Source organism: Atheta coriaria, unplaced genomic scaffold, assembly GCF_025399875.1.
Source record: "Atheta coriaria isolate IRGN ID8LTWV9N9 unplaced genomic scaffold, Caltech_Dcor_3.1 hic_scaffold_4_pilon, whole genome shotgun sequence".
NCBI lineage: Eukaryota > Metazoa > Arthropoda > Insecta > Coleoptera > Staphylinidae > Dalotia > Dalotia coriaria.
The window spans coordinates 11,501,665-11,516,895 of NW_027045446.1; the positions used below are offsets into that span (position 1 = coordinate 11,501,665).

The 15,231-nt window shown below is 33.0% G+C and overlaps 3 protein-coding genes and 2 long non-coding RNA genes across 5 annotated transcripts; 1 reads left to right on the forward strand and 4 right to left on the reverse strand.

The window, feature by feature from the left end:
- Positions 1–192: 192 nt before the first annotated feature.
- Positions 193–2,900, reverse strand: LOC135790552 (armadillo-like helical domain-containing protein 3). Its single transcript, XM_065300786.1, is given in 5 exon segments — positions 193–1,028; positions 1,084–1,301; positions 1,363–2,023; positions 2,086–2,482; positions 2,484–2,900. Coding segments are annotated over 5 exon segments (2,031 nt in total). The 5' UTR covers positions 2,517–2,900; the 3' UTR covers positions 193–306.
- Positions 2,901–3,063: 163 nt separating this feature from the next.
- Positions 3,064–5,509, reverse strand: LOC135790950 (L-dopachrome tautomerase yellow-f2-like). Its single transcript, XM_065301248.1, is given in 5 exon segments — positions 3,064–3,442; positions 3,445–3,508; positions 3,562–4,025; positions 4,088–4,354; positions 5,039–5,509. Coding segments are annotated over 5 exon segments (1,419 nt in total). The 5' UTR covers positions 5,364–5,509; the 3' UTR covers positions 3,064–3,143.
- Positions 5,510–6,311: 802 nt separating this feature from the next.
- On the forward strand, positions 6,312–7,149 carry LOC135790553 (turripeptide Pal9.2-like). Its single transcript, XM_065300787.1, has 3 exons — positions 6,312–6,442; positions 6,701–6,889; positions 6,968–7,149. The coding sequence occupies exons 1-3, from the start codon at positions 6,415–6,417 to the stop codon at positions 7,024–7,026; spliced, it is 276 nt and encodes a 91-aa protein (XP_065156859.1). The 5' UTR covers positions 6,312–6,414; the 3' UTR covers positions 7,027–7,149.
- LOC135790554 (uncharacterized) lies at positions 6,534–7,634 on the reverse strand. Its single transcript, XR_010547814.1, has 3 exons — positions 7,502–7,634; positions 7,174–7,329; positions 6,534–7,113 (listed from the first exon to the last, which is right to left on the reverse strand). It is a non-coding gene; the product is annotated as an uncharacterized lncRNA (long non-coding RNA).
- Positions 7,635–8,526: 892 nt separating this feature from the next.
- On the reverse strand, positions 8,527–9,218 carry LOC135791134 (uncharacterized). The gene is made up of 3 exons (XR_010547934.1): positions 9,091–9,218; positions 8,841–8,996; positions 8,527–8,783 (listed from the first exon to the last, which is right to left on the reverse strand). It is a non-coding gene; the product is annotated as an uncharacterized lncRNA (long non-coding RNA).
- Positions 9,219–15,231: the final 6,013 nt, after the last annotated feature.

The window sequence follows — 15,231 nt, forward strand, 5'->3', positions numbered from 1 at the left end:
ATGGCGTGCTCAGCCGGACCAAACCACAGTCAATAAAAGTTTCAGTAACTTTTTTGTCGACACGTAGTCTTAATTGCCAGAGGTCTCAATTTTTTACCGAGAATTATCAATTATTTTCCACCCTCATGTACATATATAATTATCACATTAAATTCTTGATGAATTAATTATTCTAAATTATCCCAACATGAATTAGTTAAATAAACTTTATTATGAATAATATTTTTTTGCAACATTCGCAATGTTAAAATAGATTATTACCTCAAAACCAATCTCTATACAAATCAGTACTGTGTCCAAACTAAATTACAAGACGGGTGCAGTCAGCTCCTCCAAAATAGCATCGGTATCAATGGTAGAGGAGTCCAGTTTTGAATTGCACACGACACTAGTCACCATCGCCGTAAAGAAATTCAAATGGTTCGGGTTCTCCGAATAGCGCTCGTATTGCTCCAACGAATCATGCAACTTGAGAAGCAAACTTCCATAGTTAGCTTTTACTACATCCAAGATTTGTTCCTCGGACGGAGTTGACAAGTGTTGCGACGCAAGCCATTCTTTAATTTTCGGCTCAAAGTGTTTACTAATCGCTCGGATATTAATCAAACTATTGTTGAGTTTCTGTGCGTTCTCTTTGAACTCATTATCCATTGTCTCATATCTCAAACACATCGCGTCTAAATTAGTGAAAATATCGGAATTCCGGATCAATTCATAGTAAAGTTCATCGTAGCTGCCAGGCGTTGGCAAAAATGTATCACCGTAAGTAATGAAAAAGTTCAAAATATTGACAATGCGTAGACAAAGATCAAAAATGTTCATTTTTTTCGTTAGCGTGCTTTCATTTTGAATGAGATACTTAATAAGCGACGTGAGGCTTTCCCACAAATCAATCCATTTGTAATTTATCCGCACGCGACAACGTTTTTGGTATACTAAAAGCCTGTGGATTATACCGATTGCTAACATGTATAACTCTAAAGGCAGTTTCTTCATTTTGTGGCTGACGATGAATTCCACAAGCAAATCTAGACATAAATATCAAAATTACAGCGGTAAACGTTTAAATATATTATACTATACCTAGTAAGATAGCAACAAGTGGCTGTGGTGATGGGGCCTTTGTATTAGGTTTCTGATGTCGCATCGGCATTCTGTGCAGTTGTACTTTGAAAGTAAGACTTACATCATGCATCAATGAATTTGCATACTGATCTTCAGCAATGCAACTCAAAATGATAAAACACAACTTGACTGTATTAGTACCGGAATCTGTCTTTGTATCTTGCATCACAATGGAGCTACACATTAAATAATTTTAATTTTTACCTATTTAAAACCTTTGACATTTTGATAACTTACCAATACTGGAAGAACGTGACCAATAAATTCGATGGTTGCGCATTTACATCAATAACAGGCACGCTAGACAAATCAGGCGTTGGCCCTGAATTCAAAGTATTGCTCGGCGATGGCGGCGAACTTGTATCAGTCTGCATTTGGGCCAACGTCGTTATAAAGTTACGATTTAAATGAATCGCTTCGTACAACGCAAGTAATAAAGCATTATTTGCCTTGATCTTCTGATTTCGCATGCCTTCCTCTTCAGAAATAAACATACTACCTACGCGAGTTGTAAACGTCGACAGAGTTGACAACCAGGAAGAATTTTGTGTCTCAGCTTGTTGATTAACAAACTGTTTACAGAATTCTGTCAGTGATGCAGTGATCACTTGCCCATAACCATTCAGTGCTAATTCGTCATCAATAATTGACAATTTGACAATGTATGGATTTGCAGACTCATGTTTTCTGTAATTCACAAGTAAGGTTAATAAGAGGACAACATCATGACCATGAGTTTGTCTCTGTGTAGCTTCGCAGAGCAACTGAATTAAACTTTCAAACAAAGGTGCCATCATGATGTACTCAATGAGAGTATTTTGGTTAACATTCTCAGTACCAGTGACAAATACCAAGAGTAGTTTTAGGCAGAGACCTTTTAGACTGTCAGGATATTCACCTAGAATAAAAAAGTAGATTCAAATATTAAAATCTGATGATTTTATCATTGTTATTAATTACCAGCCAAAAAGAATTGACAATGATTAAGTAGTTTCTGCATCTTTTCCTCTGCATTTTGAACTCCCATCAACAAGCTGATTACATCAAACCCTGGCTCACTGCTAGTTTTCTTATAGATGGAGTGTACCAATACACATAGTGTCTGCATGGCAATCACAATCCTGATGTGCTTCTCATGGCTGAGTGATTCAATGCACTGAATGAATAAAGCATTGATGTTTTCTTTGGCAATTGTAAGCTGCTCTGGTGTTAATCGTGTTAGTTCTGTTTCCAGGTGCCATAATTTCGGCTTGATCAGGAACAATTCATCCCAAAACGTTGGGTTATTCTTGGCCAATTCCTCTCCCTTTAGTAACGATTCGTATATTTGCACCACTTTGCCCTTTAGCTGCTTTTTTCGACCAGGAACCACTCCTTTTCCTTGTATTCATCGTTGCAGGTTAGGACTTTGACGCGATGTTAAAGTGCAAACATGTACGTATTTTCCGTAGTACACTTCATAGGTTTTTTGCGTTGCGTAGGTGTTACTGGACTTCGATGATACTCGTACCTTGTTGTAATACCTAAATCTTGCTGTGTAGCACAAATCGAACTTAACTTTAAAGTTTGTTTACATTTGATGAACTGAACTATCATGTGTCAAACGAGAGATGTACAAAAATATATCTCAGTGTGAGGAATGAATTTATTTTTATAAATATTTTTTATCTTAATAAAACAACTCGCTATGTGGAAGTGGTTAATTATTATCTTGAGGATAATATGAATTAAATTTTATTTAACAACAGCAGGCCAGTGATTAACGTTAGTAAAATAAATGTTCTACAGATGGCGCGACATGCATCAAAATGAGAATAAGCAAGTTATTCATACATGTTGAAATTCCACTTTAAACTTTTATGGAGATAAGTATTTCAAGTAAACAACCTTGATCATGAAATCATTCTCTCTCTCTTTTCGCTGCGTAAACAAACAACATTTTAAAACTTTGTAAAAATACTCAATTTATTAAAAATCAATTTCTCTTTATTGTTTGTTCTGCAATATACATTAATTTATTAATATTTTCCGTAAGAAGGCCTTCCACCTCGCCGTGCACTACATTTCGTTGAACTGACAGCTGCGTCAACTGAATTCATCCAAATTCGGAAATTAACTTCATCATAATTCAAGCTACTGTATAAAAATATTGGCATGTTATTCGTCAACAAAATCACATCGTCTTTGTAGACTTTTAAGTCACATGGATAAATCATTTTCTGATCATTTTTCTGAACAATGTCAAAGTTATCGGGAGTAAACGCTTTGTTTGTATTCCAGCATCCAAGAGCATTCTGATTGACCAAACTCATAAAAGCACTCCGGTTGGTTTATGCAAATCAGTTGCTGACGTTTGAGCAAGATCCCCACGATGTCCCAAGTCCTACAAATAAAAACCAATTAATTTAAGTTTATATTAAAATTACGGAACATTACAATAAAGTCATTCTCATGATATGAACGTGTAGCCCTCGTTTGATTTTTCAAAACGTCCGTAGACACTTTGTACATGTGAACGCCAGCCATAGAATGAAAGAACATATCCCGATAGCCATCTTGTTTAATCCCAGATAACGCAACACTGAAGACTCCATCATTCCATTGGAATTTTTGACCGCCAATATTAAATTCTCCTGCTGAGGGTTCCAGGTAGAAATAGTTGTGATTTACTCTCCAGGAGTTATTATCTTTGAGACTATAAATAATCAAGCCATATCCTGCTAAATCAGGCATGTAGGCATACGCATTGTCGCAGGTATCAGCAGTCACATCAACAGTAATCAACGCCAAAATCGTGGGTGGACGAAGGTCGGAATCTTTCAATGTGTAACGGTGGATTAATTTGTCGGTTTTTAAGTCGTAAATTACAATTGAATGTGGTTGAATATCAGTGCGATTGCCTAAACAAATTGAATTTTAATATTGTTATAATATATTTATAGTTATAGTAGTTATGTATTACCTGGAATTTCAATTATGCCTGTATCTATTGCCCATAATCTATCACAAGCATCAATTGCAACTCGATAGATAGAAACCAATCTCTCATGTGCGGGTGCATCTAGTTGATTCGCCTTCCAGTTTGGATACGGGGTTAATGGTACGTTATGTCTACTGGTACTACTCATTGAGACATAATTGAGGGTTGCTGGCACACCACCCCTGCGTCTTGGCACCGTTATGAATAATTTATCCTGCCAACGGTTTGCACCCATTGGAATGTTGTTTTCTATAAATATTAATAACATATTTACTTTGTAATATCAGAAACTAGTTGATTTTGTAATATTTCTGATTTATAACATTATTTTTATCTAAACATCTTTACTCATGGTCGCCGCAAGCAGACAATAATTACATGTATGTTGTGTAATACTCAAATACTTGTTTTTTTTATTGTTATTATTGGTTTACCAGAACGGTGATTAACATCTCAATATAAAATAATATTCGTAGAAGTGTTAAAAAATCATAGTTTTTAAAATGAAAAAATAGTCATAAATTAGTATCGAAGTGCAAATTAATTGACGTATGATATAATACTTGTTGATAAGTAAAAAACGTTAGCAATAAAACTTTGATAACTTGTTCCCTTTTTTACTAATCAGTATTAACCTATTTGCATCTAACACTGATAAACATTATAATATTCAAACGATGTAAACACATTTAATACTTTTGTTTTAAAATAAAATTTGACTTGTACCAATAGTAAATACAATATAAAATTGCAAAGAACCTAGAACACTTCTTTATTATAGAAAACAACAATTTTTCTTTCGAGAATAGAAAAAAAATGTCCGAAATAAATTTATAAGTGCCTATTTTTTTATTCAAAACTAAGCGGGCACAGTCAAGAGAAAAATCCAAGTATAAATTTATAATATTTTAATTTTTAAAAGAAATTACTTACGATAAACGTAATCAACATCCTTAAAATCCTCTTTATCTCCACTTGAAGGACTAGCTGTTGTAGTAGATGTAGTAGTTTTCATATTCTGACTATGTTCGGTATTTACATTACCAGGAAATGCAAAATCCGTCCCATGAATGACAACACCACCCTGACCATAACTGCCATACGTTGTAGGCACATAAGGTTTGTATCCTCTGCCAAAACCAGATCTGGATGGTGTAGGCCATACATAATTAATCCGTGTCCAAGTAAATTCTTCATTCAACCCAGCGCAAGAAGCGCTCACCACGAGAGAGACTAATAGAAACAACTGCGAATACATCCCGACGATCAACTACTCACTGACCAAAGTGATGTATCGACTGGCACTAAATGCTTAAACGTTTAACACGCCTGCTAATACTCGTAAAAATTGAAATGCGCACGCGAGTTGACCGTCAAGTATGTTTATCTTAGATCACCGTTGAAGTGACCACTGGAGGTAAAATCCACTTGGTAGATGTAAATAATGTCATTAGCGTGCAAATAAACAAAGTTGGCAATACTTAATGTAATTAAACAGGTAAGTAATCGCTGGTTGACATCTGGTGCGGAGACAGTGAATGCCAATTTTATTAAAGCGACCTTAACCAATTTTTAAAATTTTGCGTTAATAAATGTAATTGCGCTGTGCAGAAAGTAGTAGAGTGGAAATGTTTAATTCAAGTTTAACACGCGCAAATTCAAATTGCCAATGACCTTGCTCGGTTGCAACAGACACACGTTGAAAGAAATTGAATAATTGAACATAGAATGCACTTATTTATTGGATAAAAGCTCAACTAATAAATAAACCTAAAAATATTTAATGTAAAGTTTATATATTCAATAATAACTATATTTTTTCATCAGCAAAACATTAATTCTACTTTTATAATAAAATCTTCGTGACTGCCTTTATTAAATGTTCAATGACATTGAATATAACGTTTTTCCCATGTCATAAATTACTTGACCGAAAAATTATTCGCGCATAAAGCAAATACTTGCTAATTTTAAAAATATCTTTAAAAATATTTGATGCTATTCAGTAATTGACACTTGATGCTTCAACCGGTACTAAATAATAGACGCCATTATGATTTACAAACATTCGTGTTCGTGTTTACACAACTTCCTTCGGCGAATCGCGCAGTCATAATCAACTAAATGTGGATTTATGTGCTTCACTCAGCGACATATAATGACAACACAATTCAGTAATTACACGAGATGAGCAGGGACTTTAACTAGCGGTCACCATCAGGTGGGGATTTCGGTTTATATAACCGACCTCTGTCGATACACTTTAGTTCCATTCTTTCTGCTGTGTTTGTGTTATATTTTCGCCAACAATGAAGAGTATTCTATTGATTTGCGCAAGTATGTTGTGTTCAGTGTTTAAACATGCTAGAATTGCGATTGACGCAAATGCGGAATTAACGTGCCGTTGCAAATTAATACTCCTCATAAATATACAAACGTCAAATTGCTTTTATTTGGTTTAACAATAGATAACAACAAGTACTTATGAATAATATAAAGTTTATGATGTCACGTGTGAACTAAACCGATTAGGAACATTTTCCGACAATAATTTCAATAATATCGTACAAAACAAACAATTTTTATTACTTTTAGTTGGCTTGCTGGCATTCGCATCGGCGTCGCCAGCAAAGGGCTCCACGAAAGCCGCGTTGAAAGCCAAACCATGCTTGAAACCCTGCCCGGAGTCATACATCCCCGTTTGCGGAGGTGATGATGTTGCCAAGCCCATCACTTTCGGCAACGAATGCGTCCTGACTAATTACAATTGTGAGCAGGACAAGCGTAAGTCGATTTTCTTTACACATTGTAAATATGAAGAAGTTTTTTTCTTAAATTAAAATGTGAATATTTTTGTTTTAGAATTCAAAATTCTTTCCCAGGGCGAATGCCCCGGCGGTGCAAGCGTTCGCCTGTCGTAATATCACAACTAATTAATATTAAGGATTAAATGAAGAGTTAATGTTAGTCGTCTGAGCACAAGTCCAAATCATCTACTTTTTTATAACCTGCAAACAATAAAAGGCATTAAATTTAAGTACAAATTTCAAGTTTATTTCAAGTGATACCTTTGGTATGATTTTTGCAGTTCGCCAAACTCATTTTGCAGTCATTGGCAAAATATTGATAAGAACCATCGACATCAATTGCACAAACAGGGCCTTTTATGTGAACACATCCAAAATCACACCGGGTGCTTCCATTATTAATAAGAGCAATAAAAACTGTCAATAAAAGAAGTAATTTTTAATTTTTGTTTAGTTTACGTTCTCATTTAGTTCAGATTCCATTTTAGGATTTAATTTTTACTTTTTTTAAATTTAATTTAAAATTATAGCAAAAAATAATAAATAAATAATTAAGAAAAATGATTATTCTATATTTTTCTTGGCTTACCTAAGAACATAAATGCAATAGCAGTCTTCATGGTAAATATTTGAGGAATTTCTCAGTTATAGGAACTGATACAACTTGCGCCGTGTGTAATTGCGAGTGAATGTTACACTTGACTAATTCGCTTTGGTGTAACACAGGCTTTTATAAGCTAACGGCGTGGAGGTGTTAACCGATAAGTGTTTTTTACCTTTGATGAAGGTTATTCTAATGCGAATACAAATTGCCTACCCAAAAACTGAACTAAAATAGAAGTGATAAACGGTATGGCGTGTCTTGCAATACGTTGGTAATTTGCTTATCATATTTTCACAAGCGTCAAAATTATTAAACGTTGCAAATACAATTTTGAACAACAATATCTATCGACATGTATTTATTTTTTTCGCATAAAACTGTCTGCTTATGCATACTTGTAATATGTTGCTATCTAATCATAGGTAGGTATATTGGTAAAACCAGTTTATTTTTCTAAATAATTTTGCTCAAAATTACAATTTTTTGAGTAATAACTTCATGGAGTTATTATAAAATACAATCAAGTTAATTGGTAGTTTTTTTGTTGGTTTGAATTAACATCTTCCTTTTTTAAATGGCACAAATTTAAAAGAATAAATTTTATAATTTAGTAAATTTATAAAAATTAAATTAAAATATACTTACTTCTGCTCATAGGCATGGGACAGTTCTCCATTGCCATCAAACATGGATTGCGGTACAATCTCTTCTCCCCAGCGTCATTTTGGCCACAAATTGGATCATACTGTTGAGTGCAAGCAGTGGGACACACTGCTGCACCAAAACTCAGCATTGCTGCAAATATAACTGCAAAATACATAATTAAATTAATAAATTAATAAATAATTTCATACAATTTAAGTTATATCATACCTAAGGCGAAAAGTAATGACAGTGACCTCATCGTTCCTCTTTTCCAATGACACTAAATGACACTTTGGAATATTTTTGTCTTTATATAACTATGCAAACGATTAGGTAACCATTATCATAAATAACAAGCAGTTAACAACATTTAATAGTAGTTGTTTATTCTCATTTTAAAGTAATTAAATTATGATGTTAATAAGTATCTCCCATTAACCAGTTTCAAAATCGGTTGTTATTGTTGTTTATATAATTAATTTTTGATAACAGTAAATTTAAAGCAAACAAGTTTTATGCTAATGTAAGTTGATACTAGATAATACCTAAACAAGTCCATTGTCAAGTTGTTATCGAACATATTTGATTTCTCAACATATGACGGCCGGGTTAAGGAGGAATTCTGTAAAATCGAAACATTTAATATGTATTAACCATGCTTTGAATAATAAAAACTTACTGTTATGAGGATATTGGCAGTTATGCATGTCTAATACGCATTCACTTCCGAATGAACGTATTTCACCCCAAGCGTTCTGACCACAGACTGGTTTAAGTATCATTGAACAGTATCCATTACATTGTGCGTAGGATACATCCGCTTGCGTCAGGACAACTGCAAAATTTTAAAATATGAAATTTAATTTTAAAAAATCAATTAATAATTGTTACTACCCAGCGACTATGTTTTTATTTTATGTTTTACCTACCGCAAGCGATCAATACTACAGTGATAAGCTTCATTTTGATTGAGTTTATTTACGAGTATGAGTAAATTGTTTGTGGATGCTGGGACCTTTATATATCAAAAAATGAAGGTGATAAACTACACGGAAATAAACTCAAAGAAACAATTAACTTATTGCCCTTTGTTAAAAATGGATGATATACAGGTGTCATTGAATTTTAATTAAAACTTACGCAAAATAAAAGTATTTTACTAGTAAAATTATGATATTTATTATGATTGGATATGTAATCGGATAACAAATTTTAAATTATTACTCCATTGTTTCTGGTTCCAGTAAATTTGAACTTGCACATGCGCAGAATTAATAGGTGCTCATATTTTTTTTATATTTGACTCTGTATTTACAAGCACACTAAAATTAGATGTTATTGTGAGTTTGTTAGCACATATTTATTATGATAGTACAATTCTACGCAGTACAATTTGTGTTTTGTGCGTTACAGTGACAACAGATAAAACATTTGCATTAATCAATCTAAAAACAAAAAAAATAAAAAATCTCGCGCATGGCTATACAAGTAAATCATCCCTTATGTCAAATTAAAAAAAAAAAAGTTTTGGTAATGTCTTCTAATTGTATCGCAATAATATTTAATTAGGCAAATTCATGTGCAAACGTGTTTTTATTTTTAAATTTGGAGTAAGTAATACTCGTACTTATTAACTAGTTCTGCAGTTGTTTTTGTCACTATAATTAATTTTGGATAACAGTTAATTTAAAACAAACACGTTTTATTCAATTATGTATTAGGTAACATCTAAATAAGTCCTTTGTTGTTATCAAACATATTTGAGTTAATCACAGTTTGCGGTCGATGTGATCAAGAATACTGTAAAATAGAAAAATTAAACATGTATTAAACAAGCTTTGTATAATAAAAACTTACGTTCCTTAGGATTTTCGCAGTTATGAGTATTTAAATCGCATTGATTTGGAAATCTACGAAATTCGCCCTGAGCGTTCTCAGCACAGACAGGAGAATTAGGTACTGGACAGGGTCCACCACATTGAGCGTATGTTAAATCCGCGTGCATCATGACAACTGAAATATTTTAAAACATGCAATCAAATTTTAAAAACACAGTTAATAATTGAAACTATCCAAAGACTGTGTATTTAGTGTTTTACTTACCGCAAGCTACCAATATAACAGTGATAATCTTCATTGTGTTGGATTATATTTATGAGTAAATTGTTTGTGGATGCTGGGATCTTTATATATCAAAATTGAAGGTGATAAACTATATGAAAATAAACTGAGGTGATATTGCAATTAATTTATTGTCTTTTATAATTAATTTAATATTAAATCAATTTTTAATGACAATTAATTTAAACCAAACACATTTTATGTTAAAGTAGATAGGTATTCAATAAAGTCTCACTTGAATCAATCACATTTTGCATTTTGTGCAACAGTGAATTCTGTAAATATGAAACATCTTTATCAAAGACGTTATGCGTAATAAAAACTTAGGTACTTTGACTAAGATTTCTGCAATTATGCAATTTCTGCAATCATCATCATTTGAGAATCGACGAGATTCGTCCTGGACGTTTAATTAATTTTAATAATCAAAAGTCCGGATCTCATACTTGTATCATTCAGAGATGGCACTAGCATGAACTAAAAATCATAAAATATAATTGTATTGTTTATTTATATTTTTATCGGCAAACGTGGGCATTCGGCATGAGAATTGTGTTTGTTTTTGAACACAATATACACTTTCTTATCGCATTCCGGTATTTCGTTGTTGCCTTCTTCTCACGTCGCACGTTGCCGCATCAGTTCGCGTGCAACCGACGCGCTGCCGGCTTTGCGCATCTCTTGCAATTCGTACACAAGGTCGTATGCCATCGACGCGCCGGCTTTGCGCACCTCTTGCTTTCTTATCAGTAACTATCGCGTCGTTGCCTGCTCGGCTACGGCTTGCACTAGCCGCGAATAGTGGCCAGTTTCGCGTCGGTCTCTGATTGATCCTGACGTATTTCTCGCGACTCGCATTGTTTGTTCGATCTTCTGCATTCTAAATTTGCATTATATTCGGTCAGCAGTCGACTATTTATTTTTAACTTGTGACGATAGTAATGTTTGTTATTGCTTGTGCGTTTATTGTCCTTTATTGCTTTATATTTGGTTGATCACCAGTGATAATTAGTGGTTTTAGCCGTGTTCGGTATTTTAATAGTAATTTATCCCGTGTATAATCGTCGTAAATCTAAATTTTCCGAGTTTAGTGTACCTATTCAAAAACAAAGTGAGTGCGTTATGAACATCACTAATAAATTCTTGCGGTAGCGAATATTTTTATTCAACCGCAGAATCTGGTAAATATTGTCATTTCTATAATTATATGTTAGTTTCCTCACAATTGAACCAAACGTGATTTACATTTTTCGGTGAAAAATTAAATATGAAAATTTTATTTTTTATATGTTGCAAATGTGCAAAAACTTTTTCGATTTAGAATCTTCAATCTGTTTTGTTCTATCGAATAAAATTTCACTAAAATAATAGACGTATGTTCTGGCAATTTTTCGGCATAAGAAATCAGAAAAACATAATTCGGATTTTAATTTTTTTTATTAATTTTAGTAATCTAAATTCAGGAATTAATATAATGGGACTACTATCTATTTCATTCAGAGATGGCACTAGCATGAACTAAAATCATTGAATAAATTGTATTGTTTATTTCATATTTATCAGCAAGCGTGGGCATTCGGCACGGGGAATTGTGTTTGTTTTGAACACAATTTACGCCTTCTTATCACGCATTCGCCGCGCGGGAATGCAACTCATGAGATTGCCAAATCGTAGCAATTTCGCACGCCGCATGACGCATATTCAGGTTTAGTTTAGATCACAAAGTGTCGAGCCTATTGCAATCCGTGCACAGATCGTGGGGCATCGACGGCGCAACGGTTATTCGCGAACTGTCGCATCGTTGCATGTGCAGTTTCGGTAAACGCTATCGATGGATTACAACCAGTAATCCATGCTGCCGGTCTCTAATCCAGATGTATTTCGCGCATCGCGTATCGTTTTATCGAACTTCTATTCTCAAAATTTTGCATTATATTTGGTTTACAACTCGAGTTGTAATTACCGAATAGAACAACTGGAAACATATACTCAAACAGTAACTTTTATCTGACCATTGCGATACTCAGCACAAGAAAGTTTGTTGTTCTCCATTGTATATAATGTTTTTGTTTTAACTTATGTATTGAATTGTTTAGGCACATACGTGGTGAAACTCCATAATTATCATCAAATAAAAGGATTTCACGACGTTGTTTTTCTTTTACCAATTACAAACTTGCCGTACCATCGCAATCCGATGAGCGCTGCATTATTAAGTTTATAATTAAATTACATTATTCGATTTAATAATTTAAATCCTTTCACCTGCATATTTACAATAGCCCGCCAGATTAGAGGTAGGCGTGTATATTTCACCTACTGTAATATGGATACCGGGTCATATTGCGAAACCATTGCTTTCACTATCTAAAATAGTAGAAAAAAGTTATCAAGCACCTCCTTGGCAATTTTCTTATGAATTAAAATTTCATATCTCCAGATTTACCTTTTCACTACCGTATCTTATAGAAGAGTAGTTCGTAGATTAAGACAGCGCGATGCGATCTTAGTATCTCTTTTTTTAGTTTACGAGATATTCGCGATTAAGATAAAAATGGGCAAAAATTTAAGAATGTCACTTTTAGCACTTTTAGCCACGTTTTTTAGACATTTTCCCACGTATTTTAATTATTGTATGTTTTATCTGATAGAGAATTTTCTAATCTTTAATAATCAACAATTCGTTGCGCTGCGGCTTTAAAGAGATATTAATTGTGAAATCGTCGAAAAAAGTATCAAACACCCCCTTGGCAATTTTTCTCTTAAGAATGAAAATTTCATCTCTCTTTTTAACTATTATTGTATCCTGATAGAGATTGGTCCGTACATTAAGACGCTGCGATCAGATCTTAATTATCTCTTTTAGTTTACGAGATATTTACAGCGTTTGAATAAAATGGGCAAAATTGAAAAATGTCACTTTTTAGCTTTGCTGTGAGTGGCGTTTTTTTTGATAGCACACTGTAGTAAATATAATTTATTTTATATTTTATCTGATACAGAATTTTTTTCAATCTATCATAATCAGCAATTTTATTTAGTTTGCTGTGAGCTTGGATTTAAGAGATATGGATTTTCAAAATCATTCGAAAAAGTATCAAGCATACCCCCTTTGCCATTTTCTTAGAATGAAAATTTCATCTCTCAGATTTCCCCTTTAACTATTGTATCTGATGATAGAGATTGGACCGTACATTAGGAACGCTGCGATCAGATCTTAATTATCTCTTTTTAGCTTACGAGATATTCGCGTTTTTGAATAAAATGGGCAAAAGGTGAAAATGTCACTTTTGGCACTTTTAGTGGCGTGTTTTGACCTTTTGCTGTAGGAAATATAATTTATTTTATATTCTTATCTGATACGATTTTTTCAATCTATCACTTAATCAACAATTTATTTGGTTTGCTGTTGAAAACTTTTAGTTTGATGATATGAATTTTTCAAAATCCATTTCAAAAAGTATCAAAACTTTATATGAATTTTTCTTAAGAATGAAAATTTCATCTCTCAGATTTCCCTTTTAACTGGTATCTGATAGAGATTGGTCCGTACATTAAGACGCTTTGCGATCAGATCTTAATTATCTCTTTTAGCTTACGAGATATTCGCGTTTGAATAAAATGGGCAAAATTGAAAAATGTCACTTTTTAGCACTTTTGGTGGCGTTTTTGACCTTTTACTGTAGGAAATATAATTATTTTATATTTTTATCCGATACAAATTTTCAATCATATAATAATCAGCCAATTTGTTTGAGTTTTGCTGTGGCTTTTAGTTTAAGAGATATGAATTTTTCAAAAATCGTCGAAAAAAAGTATCAAGCACCCCTTAGCGATTTTTCGAAGAATGAAAATTTCATCTCTCAGATTTCAACACAACACTATTGTATCTGATGAGATTGGTCCGTACATTAAGACGCTGCGATCAGATCTTAATTATCTCTTTTAGCTTACGAGATATTCGCGTTTGAATAAAGATGGGCAAAAAGGATTGAAAATGTCACTTTTAGCACTTTTAGTGGCGTTTTTTGACCTTTACTGTAGGAAATATAATTATTTTATATTTTATCTGATACAGAATTTTTCAAATCTATCATAATCAACTTGAATTTTGTTGGTTTGTATGTGGCTTTTAGTTTAAGTGATATGGTGCAAAATCCATTTCAAAAAGTATCAAGCACCCCTTGGCGAATTTTTTTCTTAAGAATGAAAAATTTCATCTCTCAGATTTCCCTTTTAACTATTGTATCTGATAGAGATTGGTCGTACATTAAAGACGCTGCGATCAGATCTTAATTATCTCTTTTAGCTTGCAGGATATTTCGCGTTTGAATAAAATAGGCAAAAATTAAAAAATGTCACTTTTTAGCACTTTTAGTGGCGTTTTTGACCTTTACTGTAGGAAATATAATTATTTTATATTTTTATCTGATACAAATTTTCAATCTATCATAATCAGCAATTTTGTTGGATTTGCTGTGGCTTTTGGATTTAAGAGATATGAATTTTCAAAAATCGTCGAAAAAAGTATCAAAAACACTTGGCGATTTTTTCTGAAGAATGAAAATTTAGAAATCTCAAGTTTCCCTTTTAACTATTGTATCACAGTAGAGATTGGTCCGTACATTTAAGACGCTTTGCGATCAGATCTTAATTATCTCTTTTAGCTTACGAGGATAGCGTTTGAATGGAAATGGGCAAAATTGAGAAAATGTCCCTTTTTTAACACTTTTGGTGGCGTGTTTTACTGACCTTTTACTGTAGGAAATACTTAATTATTTTATATTTTTATCTGATACCAAATTTTTCAATCTATCATAATCAACAATTTGTTGGTTGCTGTGGCTTTTTAGTTTAAGAGATATGAATTTTCAAAAATCGTCGAAAAAAAGTATCAGGCACCCAGCGAATTTTCTTAAGAATGAAAATTTCATCTCTCAGATTTCAAC

Bases quoted from the DNA above. Each gene is read 5' to 3' on its own strand.
- LOC135790553 (XM_065300787.1), top strand. From the start codon at position 6,415: ATGAAGAGTATTCTATTGATTTGCGCAA. The intron at 6,443-6,700 runs GTATGTTGTGTT...TATTACTTTTAG, and splicing joins TATTCTATTGATTTGCGCAA to TTGGCTTGCTGGCATTCGCA. The intron at 6,890-6,967 runs GTAAGTCGATTT...TTTTTGTTTTAG, and splicing joins CAATTGTGAGCAGGACAAGC to AATTCAAAATTCTTTCCCAG.